Here is a 12,580-nt window from a genome sequence, read left to right as displayed (position 1 = left end):
TCACTCACTCAACTCACGCACTCACTCACTCATGCACTCACTCACTTGCATGCATACAGTCACAAACACGTAGTAACACAAACACACATGCTCAGCATAGTTCCTACAAAGCTGTATATAAGTGGTTAAAATAATCTGTGAGAAGTGTAGTGGATGAGCAACATATAGGTAGCACTATACCAATTAATTTCCGGCTGGGTCGAAGTTCGAGGTGCACCGAACTTTTGATAGAGAAGTTAACACCACAAGTCCTGTGATTGGTTGTAAATGTGAGTGTGTTGGTTGTAAAAAAAATTAGTTTCATCTGGCTAAAAATGTATACAATTTTAATTCATCTAGTACCACTGTGTCAAGTAGCCTTGTGCTTGGAACATCTATGGGGTACATGTAAAAACAAAGTACTAAAATTTTGTGTGAAACTAGGGGTGTTGTAAAAACATCTGGTTATACCGAATGAATGAATGAATGAATATTTAACGACACCCCAGCATGAAAAATATATCGGCTATTGGGTGTCAAACTATGGTAATGCAAATAGATAAAGTGATGATCAACATCAATATAAAAATTCAAGACTTAAACAAAAACAGTGTAAAGAACTGTGCAAAAACACAAATATCACAGAATTTTACAGATACTGAATTTTACTCAAAACATTAACATGGTCGCCTATGGGATTTGAATTGGTATAGTCCAACCTATAGCTATGCCTGGCTGTTTGTTTCCCTTGTGAAGTATCAAGTGCAGAGTGTGAGTGTGATCAAGTACAGAGTGTGAGTGTGATCAAGCTGTCTAAACATCCAGTCAAGGGTTCTCACACACTCCTTCACTGGTTGTATTTAACTGAATATTTATCTATATATTCCGCCTATACTGTTGTGCAATGGCCTAAGTGTTAACAAAGCCATGTCTTGTCTATCAAGTACAGTGTATGAGTGTCAACTTGTGTCAATTTGTGTTGTGTTGTGTCAAGTCATATAGTGTTGTGTCATGTCATGTTATGTGTTGTGTCAAGTCATATTGTGTCATGTGTTGTCATGCCATACTGTGTTGTGTCATGTGTCAAATTTTGTTTCATGTTTTGTCGTTTCATATGCTATGTTGTGTTGTGTCGTCATATTGTGTTGTGTCATGTCATGTTGTGTTAAGTCATCATGTGTCATTTCATCATATTGTGTTGGTGTCGTCATATTTTGTTGTGTCATGTCATGTTAAGTCATATTATGTTGTGTTGTGTCGTGTGCCATTTCATGTGCTGTTATGTTGTGTCAGTTCATGTTATGTTGTGTCAGTTCATATTGTGTTGCGTCACGTCAAGTGTTCTCCATACATACTTCTCATACACTGGTTTTATTGTGGATGAATTTGCAGGGTGGGGTTTTTTTTTGCTTGTTTGTAGTGTATGATGCAAACCACCTGACTGTATCAGCAGTTAAATTAAGTCAAGTTATAAACTTGGTTCTGTTTCTTATCTGGATAAGTCCTGTAAACTCTGGTCATTTCTCTTTCTGTATTCTAAACAGATGGTTTTAATCAGTTTGGTTATGTAGAAAACAGGTGTATGATTTGTAGAATGTATGGGTATCATCAGTTTTGATAATATTAATGATGTCTTGGCCTCATGAATGACAAGCAGCAAGTATTTGTTGCTGATGATGCCTTACTGTTGTCATAGCAGCACCAACTGCACTCAGTGTAAATGTATTGTGTCTGCTTTCCTTTAGCGGCTCGCATTTGCTTCAGTGAAACGTGTGTTAGAATATTGACATATATTAATTTCAGTTGTGCATGTCACCACGAAAGCATAAATTCCATTACAATTTGTGTACAGTAGTTTGTAAGTACTACACAATGCAAACAACTCTATATGGTTACCAACTTTGACTACCAGGTATTTACACAAAGAATACCTACATATATCACAACCAAGAATTAATTTTAAGTAACAAAATATGTTATTTCTAGTCCTAAACCTCTTATCCAAATACAGTCTAGTCACACGAGACCCGGGTAGAAGGGGGTTGGTAGTAAAGTTGAAGTAGACAGATTTTAAGAATATAGCTTAGTAATGGCTTATTATCTGTATTTATTACACTATAAAATGCAAAAGGAAGTAATTAAGACTGCTCAGCTAAATAATGAGTGTGATTTGAGCAAGCAATTTGAGTGTGTGCCAGATTTTTGCTCATTAGTTTATTTAGAGAAGGTAGCCTAATAAATTTAAGTTCTGACTAAAATCTGTTACATTAGTTTTAAGCTGTTTATAGAATCGAACTACAGACAGGATTAGTTATCTTTTATGGTCCATGCATACCAGCCTGAGATCTGCATTGTCCAGAATAAACTCCCGGGGTTAGTTGAAGTCAGCAGAAATACATCACAAAAACCCCACTTACATAACATACATCATAGAATCATAGACTGGTAAAATCTAAGATCACAGACTGGTAAAAGACAAGATCACAGACTGGTAAAAGTCAAGATCACAGACTGGTAAAAGTCAAGATCACAGACTGGTAAAATCCATCACAAGAAAATCTATTACATAACAAACATCACCGCCTGGTAAAATCCATCAACAACTGGGTACCGGGTAAACCAAACCAGACAGAGCATGAATAGTTTTAAAATTACTCTTTGTTAGTTATTTTATTATGATGTTGAATTATCACTCTGATTCAAGTTGTTAAACACTACAACCTTTTTTTTCACCTATTAAAGCTGTTTAATTTAATTTAAATTAGGAGTATACACTTACATTTTATTATTTAGAATATTCATTTTTGTACACCTGAAGTGGTACTGGTCATCCAGGTTTTTATAATAACCTAAAATGCATTTTTCATATTTTAAAAAACACTCTGAGAAGTAATGGTTATTGAGTCTAGTTTAGACAATATTTTCAGATTTAAACATCACAAACTTCAGCTTTTCTCTGTTATAACCTTATTCAAATGTTTTGCAGGTGTGTAGATTAACTAAACATACTGTCCATTTTCACAGGCATAAACTACGGTCTGTGCCTTTAATTTATTTTCATAATTGCATTTTAAATTTAAACAAACAAAATATGTCACTTTTTATATCTGTATTTGTTTTGTATTTTTTCCCTTCAAATAGACAGAAATGAAGTAGGATGTGAACCATAGATCAGTAGACTAGTATCATTCACATAATAATGATGATGATGATGATGATGATGATGATGATGATGATACACATTTAATTCTTACAAACAATATTAACATATAATGCATGAGAGATGTGGGTACCAGTACAAATAATAGCAATAACAACAGTGTATATAAATATTTAAAGAAAGTTGTTAAGAACTTATACAAGTATGAACCGAAAAAACGATGTCACACTTTTGTATGTCCCGCTACGCGGAGTCATACAGTGAGCACATAATTTTTTCGGTTTATACTTGCATGAAGCAAAAAATAATTGCGGTCAATTCTTAAATGAATATTGTATGAATTTAATTAAAATGTCTCAAAGAATGTTTTTTCTTCTCAGAATCACTGAAAAGGTGTGTTGTTTAACGACAACATTAGTGCACATTGATCTATTACCCGATAATCATTGGTTATTGGATATCAAACGTTTAGTCATATTCTACTCATAATCTCAGAGGAAACCCGTAACATGTTTCCATTATCAGCAAGGGATCTTTTATATGTAATCTCCCAGAGACAGGACAGCACATACCATGGCCTTTGATATACCAGTAATGGTGCACTGGTTGAGATGGGAGAAAAACAGTGGGTGAATGGCACTTCAGATGAGTGCTCTACCACCTGAGCTAGATCCCGCTTCTGTTGAATAATAAATGCATATTGCTGTTAGCAGTGAGGTCTTGTTTTAAGGTCATAAACAGAGGATAATAAATGAGTCACCAGTTTACCTTCTGTGTGAATTAATGTCAGGTTTAACGCTATTTAAAAACATGGTGGGGTTTTTTTCATCATTTTTTTTAGAGATGTGTTCCTATAATAAACTGTTAGTGTTGTCTGTGGTTGTATTGTTATACAGGAAATGTTCAGAATACTTGTAAAGCAGACAAAAGACAAATTGATTCAATAACTTGGTACAAGTCTGTTCCTGAATGAACAGATGCGAACCCAGATTAACAGGTTTTCTTAATAAGTAGGCTTCGTGATTCACTGCAAACTCATCTGCCGTTAAATGTAAACAATGTAGAAAGAAGCAAGTGTAGTTTTTGTTTGTGTTTGTGTTTGGTTTTGGTTTTGGTTTTCATTTTGTCTTTGCTTTTGTTTTGTTTTGTTTTGTTTCTTTTGATTTTACAACTCAAACATATGTCATACATGTGTCATAGCTGACAGGTTGACAGAAGTCCCAGCAAAATAATTCTCTTACTGCCTGCTTAATTAAATGTTACTGCCTGACCCCATCATTTAACCTTACTGCCTGCTTAATTATGTTTACTGCCTGACCCCATCATTTAACCTTACTGCCTGCTAAATTAACTGTTACTGCCCGACCCCATCATTTAACCTTACTGCCTGCTGAATTAACTGTTACTGCCTGACCTCATAATTTAACCTTACTGCCTGCTTAATTAACTGTTACTGTCTCTCCCCATCATTTAACCTTACTGCCTGCTTAATTAACTGTTACTGACTGACCCTCATTTAACCTTACTGCCTGCTTAATTAACTGTTACTGCCTGACCCCACCATTTAACCTTACTGCCTGCTTAATTAACAGATACTGCCTGACCCCATCATTTAACCTTACTGCCTGCTTAATTAACTTTTACTGCCTGACCCCATCATTTAACCTTACTGCCTGCTTAATTAACTGTTACTGCCTGACCCCATCATTTAACCTTACTGCCTGACCTTACTGCCTGCTTAATCAACTGTTACTGCCTGACCCATCATTTAACCTTACTGCCTGCTAATGTCACCATTACTGGCCTGGTGGAGCAGAATGTGTTCCAGTGGTAAAACACTCGCATGATGCAAAGACTGTGGTATGTACTGTCCTGTAAGTAAGATAGTGTATATAAAAGATCCCTTGCTGTTAATACAAAAGGGTAACCTATGGTGTGGTGGCAGCAGGTTTCCTCTCTAAGTATCTGTATGTTCCTTGACCATATGTTAGATGCCATATCAGGCATGTATGGGGAGGGTTTTGTGGGTCGAAACCCCCATCTAAATAAAATTAAATTTTATCCCAAAAATATTTTTAGTGGGGAGCATGTCTCAACCTGCCTATAAACTTTGCTTGCCACAGCCTGATCGGTCAGCTAAAATTATTGCACATGTGCCTGCATATAACTAATTAAAATGTGTTGTGCATCATAAAATTTAACCTTACTGCCCTGACAGTCCCTGTTATTTAACCATACTGCCTTCTGACCCCACCCTACTGCCCTGACATTCCGTGTTATTTAACCGTACTGCTTTCTGACCCCCACCAATACTGCCATGACAGTCCCTGTTATTTAACCTTACTGCCTTCTGACCTCACCAGTACCGCTCTGACAGTCCCTGTTAATGAACCGTACTGCTTTCTGACCCCACTGTTACCGCCATGACAGTCCCTGTTATTGAACCTTACTGCCTTCTGACCCCACTGTTGCTGCCCTGTTATTGAACCTTACTGCCTTCTGACCCCACCGTTACTGCCCTGACAGTCCCTGTTATTGAACCTTACTGCCTTCTGACCCCACCGTTACTGCCCTGACAGTCCCTGTTATTGAACGTTACTGCCTTCTGACCCCACCGTTGCTGCCCTGACAGTCTCTGTTATTGAACCTTACTGCCTTCTGACCCCACCGTTGCTGCCCTGACAGTCCCTGTTATTGAACCTTACTGCCTTCTGACCGCACCGTTACCGCCCTGACAGTCCCTGTTATTGAACCTTACTGCCTTCTGACCCCACCGTTGCTGCCCTGACAGTCCCTGCTATTTAACCTTACTGCCTTCTGACCGCACCGTTACCGCCCTGACAGTCCCTGCTATTGAACCTTACTGCCTTCTGACCCCACTGTTACTGCCCTGACAGTCCCTGCTATTGAACCTTACTGCCTTCTGACCCCACTGTTACTGCCCTGACAGTCCCTGTTATTGAACCTTACTGTCTTCTAACCCCACTGTTAGGCCTACTGCCCTGACAGTCCCTGTTATTGAACCTTACTGCTTTCTAACCCCACTGTTACTGCCCTGACAGTCCCTGTTATTTAACCTTACTGCCTTCTGACCCCACCATTACTGCCCTGACAGTCCCTGTTATTTAACCGTACTGCCTTCTGACCCCACCATTACTGCCCTGACAGTCCCTGTTATTTAACCTTACTGCCTTCTGACCCCACCATTATTGCCCTCACTGCCCCTGTTATTCAACCTTAATATTTGTTAGGTGTGTTGTTACTGGTCCAGCCATTTGAATTCACTGCCTGTTTTCAAGCTTGACCCCTGACCTTCTGTTTGGTGGCACTAGAAGGAATAATAGCTGGGGCCCCCCATGGCTGCTATTATACCTAACTCAATAACTGACCTACATCCGGCAGCAACCATTTATTTGATTGTCAGTAGAGGCAGCAGTGTGGAGAGGAGGAACTGAGCCAGCTGAAAGTCCGTGCTCTACTTTCCGTGTGAGTGTGTGTCGTGTGGTGTCGTGCAGCCCGAGTTATCGCTGGCCCGCCTCCTCCTTGCTGTCAGGCTGCTGTGTGCTGTGTCCTCCCTGCTCCTCTCGCCAACACTGTAAACACTCCGCAAGCTCTGACCACCTGTCATCGGCTGGCTGCCGCCTTCAACCCAGAGCGTACACTCATTTCACGCTGGTTTACACTGTGTACCCTTCATCTCACACTGCAAGGTAAGCTTGTGTTTCATCTGTGATCAGTGTCTGTGAACATTTGTTTTTGTCTGTGTGCAAAGTGACCACTTTGCATTGTGTTTAAACTGAGTGTTGTAGATGATGTGAATAGATTATCACTGACAAGCCACAAATAATGTATCTGAATCACATTTGAATATCTTCAAGTGTGTTTTACACTAAGGCAGAGTTTCTCTCACTGTTTCCTTGTAATGTTCAGTGCCAGGCAGATTTGAAGGAAAAAAACAGTGTCTTACTCTTTATTTGACTCGCATACATGTTATTTTTATTATTTATGTGTAGGTTTATTTATTTTAAAGTGAGACTTGAACCAAAATATTATTTTAGGTTCATATTTATAATGCAGTTTACAGACTATCTGACGGTCACACAATGCTGTATTGTGTTGTGTTTTCAATGCCACAATATCGCAGCAATACCGCAACAATGTCGCGCTCCACGGTCAGATGGTCATGTTACAACACAGCTTGAGATCTCTGTGTCATCTGTTCTCTCATAGAAAAAACATACAATAGTCATCATTGTGAGGCCATTAAAATCGTCCGGCCTCTCACACCTTTAAAATATTAATAGATAGCGTGGAAGGATTTTATTTCTATTTTTATTTGTTATCTATCAATAAGTACCTAGTCATTATTTAAAGATGGGTCATAAATAAGTGGCTTGGAAATAAATACTAGATAAAAAGTATCTATTAACAGACTAGCAATATGAGGTTGCATTTTAAATAAAAAGATGACCCTTCTCCCTCCACATAACATTTTGTAGTGCATCCCATGATTATCCTCACCAGCATTATGTAATTGCTGAATGGCCCCTGTTAGCAAGATAACATGTTTATGTAGTTTCTCAAACCAGATCTGTTTGACTTGACACAAGATGCCAAACGTAACTTTAATCTGTATTTTTTAGTCTGGTCCACATAACTTTAATCAGTATAACTTTAATCCAAATTTTTCAGTCTGGTCGTAACTTTAATCCGTATTTTTCAGTCTGGTCATAACTCTAATCCGTATTTTTCAGTCTGGTCATAACTCTAATCAGTATTTTTCAGTCTGGTCATAACTCTAATCAGTATTTTTCAGTCTGGTCATAACTCTAATCAGTATTTTTCAGTCTGTTCAACTTGATTTCGATACATTTGGTTGAACATGGCTCTGACGTTGTCATTCCATCATGACAGAATGTTTAACTTGACACTTCAAAAACCCAGCATTCTTAATGTCTTTGTTGGATCCAAACTTTTATCTTTGTAACTTAGCTTCTCATTTACATATTACCCAAATTTTAATATCTGTAACTCAGCTTTCAGTTTGGATTATATTACCCAAAAGATGAAGAGTGAATAAGAACTGTGTGGAAACAACTTAGTGACATTCACTTGCTGCAGAAAGCGAACTTGAGCTGTGTTAGCTGACATATTGTCCTGTTTCTCTTTATTATTTAAAATAACATGTCTCAGTCTGTTCAGCTCATCTGCAAACATTATAAATCCCATTTCTGCCTTTCTGAATCCAAAAAACCCCTTAAGCAATAACCTTCCCCTAACAAAAAAACCATTTAGATTTTCTAAGCAGCCCTGGTGCTTAAATTCACTGCATACTTTCTTTTGGTTTTTGGATAGCAAAATGAATGCCAAGTTTGATGTTATATAATAGTCTTGACTTGGAATCATTGTGGGTGTTCATCAAGGCAGGATACAGATCAGTGCTTGCCTCATGTGCAGTCAGTCTGGGATGTTATATAATAGTCTTGACTTGGAATCATTGTGGGTGTTCATCAAGGCAGGATACAGGTCAGTGCTTGCCTCATGTGCAGTCAGTGTGGGATGTTATATAATAGTCTTGACTTGGAATCATTGTGGGTGTTCATCAAGGCAGGATACAGGTCAGTGCTTGCCTCATGTGCAGTCAGTCTGGGATTGATCCCCATTGGTGGACCCATTGAGCTATTTCTTGCTCTAGCCAGTGCTCAACAACTGGTATATCAAAGGCTGTGGAATGTGCTATCCTGTCTGTGGGATGGTGCATATAAAAGATCCTTTACTACTAATGGAAAAATGTAGCGGGTTTCCTCTCTAAGATTATAGTTAAAAACTACCAAATGTTTGAAATCCAACAGCTGATGATTCTTAAAACAAAAACAACCTTTTAACTTTCTTCCTCGGACCATATCAAAAGGCAAGCTAAAATGTTTTCTTGGCCTCTTTTGATCTGTTAGCAACATTCTACTTATTTCTGAGGACTCCTCACACTTATAATAACAGAAACGTCTTCATGCATAATGGTGATAATAACTTAATATACTGTACTACACTTATAATAAGAGAAACGTATTCATGCATAACGGTGATAATAACTTAATATACTGTACTACACTTATAATAACAGAAACGTATTCATGCATAACGGTGATAATAACTTAATATACTGTACTACTACACTTATAATAAGAGAAACGTATTCATGCATAACGGTGATAATAACTTAATATACTGTACTACACTTATAATAACAGAAAAGTCTTCATGCATAATGGTGATAATAACTTAATATACTGTACTACTCTTATAATAATAGAAACATCTTCATGCATAACAGTGATAATAACTTAATATACTGTACTACACTTATAATAACAGAAACGTCTTTATGCATAACGGTGATAATAACTTAATATACTGTACTACACTTATAATAACAGAAACGTATTCATGCATAACGGTGATAATAACTTAATATACTGTACTACACTTATAATAACACAAACGTATTCATGCATAACGGTGATAATAACTTAATATACTGTACTACACTTATAATAACAGAAACGTCTTCATGCATAACGGTGATAATAACCTAATATACTGTACTACACTTACAATAACAGAAACGTCTTCATGCATAATGGTGATAATAACTTAATATACTGTGCTACACTTATAACAACAGAAATGTCTTCATGCATAATGGTGATAATAACTTAATATACTGTACTACACTTATAATAACAGAAACGTCTTCATGCATAACAGTGATAATAACTTAATATACTGTAATAATGGTGATAATAACTTAATATACTGTACTACACTTATAATAATAGAAACATCTTCATGCATAACAGTGATAATAACTTAATATACTGTACAGAAATATCTTAACAGAAACGTCTTCATGCATAACGGTGATAATAACTTAATATACTGTACTACACTTATAATAATAGAAACATCTTCATGCATAACAGTGATAATAACTTAATATACTGTACAGAAATATCTTAACAGAAACGTCTTCATGCATAACGGTGATAATAACTTAATATACTGTACTACACTTATAATAACAGAAACGTCTTCATGCATAAAGGTGATAATAACTTAATATACTGTACTACACTTATAATAACAGAAACGTCTTCATGCATAACGGTGATAATAAATTAATATACTGTACTACTACACTTATAATAACAGAAACGTCTTCATGCATAACAGTGATAATAACTTAATATACTGTACTACACTTATAATAACAGAAACGTCTTCATGCATAACGGTGATAATAACGTAATATACTGTACTATACTTACAATAACAGAAATGTCTTCATGCATAATGGTGATAATAACTTAATATACTGTACTACACTTATAATAACAGAAACGTCTTCATGCATAACAGTGATAATAACTTAATATACTGTAATAATGGTGATAATAACTTAATATACTGTACTACACTTATAATAATAGAAACATCTTCATGCATAACAGTGATAATAACTTAATATACTGTACAGAAATATCTTAACAGAAACGTCTTCATGCATAACGGTGATAATAACTTAATATACTGTACTACACTTATAATAATAGAAACATCTTCATGCATAACAGTGATAATAACTTAATATACTGTACAGAAATATCTTAACAGAAACGTCTTCATGCATAACGGTGATAATAACTTAATATACTGTACTACACTTATAATAACAGAAACGTCTTCATGCATAAAGGTGATAATAACTTAATATACTGTACTACACTTATAATAACAGAAACGTCTTCATGCATAAAGGTGATAATAACTTAATATACTGTACTACACTTATAATAACACAAATGTCTTCATGTATAATGGTGATAATAACTTAATATACTGTACTACTACACTTATAATAACACAAATGTCTTCATGCATTACAGTGATAGTAACTTAATATACTGTACTACACTTATAATAACAGAAACGTCTTCATGCATAATGGTGATAATAACTTAATATACTGTACTACACTTATAACAACAAAAACGTCTTCATGCATAACAGTGATAATAACTTAATAGACTGTACTACACTTATAATAACAGAAACGTCTTCATGCATAAAGGTGATAATAACTTAATATACTGTACTACGTGCTACACTTATAATAACAGAAACGTCTTCATGCATAACGGTGATAATAACTTAATATACTGTACTACTACACTTATAATAACAGAAACGTCTTCATGCATAACGGTGATAATAACTTAATATACTGTACTACACTTATAATAACAGAAACGTCTTCATGCATAACGGTGATAATAACTTAATATACTGTACTACACTTATAATAACAGAAACGTCTTCATGCATAACGGTGATAATAACTTAATATACTGTACTACACTTATAATAACAGAAACGTCTTCATGCATAACGGTGATAATAACTTAATATACTGTACTACACTTATAATAACAGAAACGTCTTCATGCATAACGGTGATAATAAATTAATATACTGTACTACTACACTTATAATAACAGAAACGTCTTCATGCATAACGGTGATAATAACTTAATATACTGTACTACACTTATAATAACAGAAACGTCTTCATGCATAACGGTGATAATTACTTAATATACTGTACTACTACACATATAATAACTGAAACGTCTTCATGCATAACGGTGATAATAACTTAATATACTGTACTACACTTATAATAACAGAAACGTCTTCATGCATAATGGTGATAATAACTTAATATACTGTACTACACTTATAATAACAGAAACGTCTTCATGCATAAAGGTGATAATAACTTAATATACTGTACTACACTTATAATAACAGAAACGTCTTCATGCATAACAGTGATAATAACTTAATATACTGTACTGTACATACATGTGAACTTAACGTTATTGTAGCTTTACAATCTATTTTCATCATTTGAAGATATTTGATAGTTTTTCTCTACTCAATAATGTCTTCCCTAGTGAAAATATAACTGGGATCCCACTGGGAAATAGACGGGAGCCCGCCGGGATGTAGCGGGATCCTGTCGGGATAAAATGATGGGATTTTCTGTTGTCCCGGTGGTATCCCAGTCATATCATATAAGTTACATGTAACTTGAAAAAACTTATAAGATGCATTTGTTTAAAATGATTTAAAGAAAGCGAAGTATGTTGTATAATCAGTTTGTGATGTTGTGAATTCTGCATTGAACTGGTTAGTCACATGGAGTCTGATTGTTCATGGTAGTATACGATGGACATTTTGAATTTCTCTCCTATATGTGTAGATGGCCTTACAACCTGATTGTGATGGGGACTCATTTGCCATTAGTGGGCCCCAGATGCAGTTGGTTCGTCAATACTAATTCACTTATCAATTACCTCCATATCTCACACGTAATCTAAT

General features: G+C 35.8%; 2 protein-coding genes across 2 annotated transcripts in view; both read left to right on the top strand.

Moving 5' to 3' along the window:
* LOC121370226 (transportin-3-like) overlaps positions 1 to 12,580 on the top strand; it is a 52,479-nt gene that overhangs the window by 39,024 nt on the left and 875 nt on the right. Inside the window, exon 18 of the mRNA XM_041495348.1 lies at positions 6,655 to 6,849. Coding sequence (XP_041351282.1) covers positions 6,655 to 6,849 — 195 coding nt within the window. The remainder of the gene's footprint in view (positions 1 to 6,654; positions 6,850 to 12,580) is intronic.
* The window catches only part of LOC121371909 (excitatory amino acid transporter 2-like), an 84,846-nt gene continuing 78,798 nt past the window's right edge, over positions 6,533 to 12,580 (top strand). The window contains exon 1 of the mRNA XM_041498149.1: positions 6,533 to 6,849. The gene's annotated coding sequence lies outside the window, so the exon portion shown is untranslated. The remainder of the gene's footprint in view (positions 6,850 to 12,580) is intronic.

Source organism: Gigantopelta aegis, chromosome 4, assembly GCF_016097555.1.
Source record: "Gigantopelta aegis isolate Gae_Host chromosome 4, Gae_host_genome, whole genome shotgun sequence".
NCBI classification, from domain to species: domain Eukaryota; kingdom Metazoa; phylum Mollusca; class Gastropoda; order Neomphalida; family Peltospiridae; genus Gigantopelta; species Gigantopelta aegis.
This window is presented reverse-complemented; position numbering and strand designations above follow the sequence as displayed.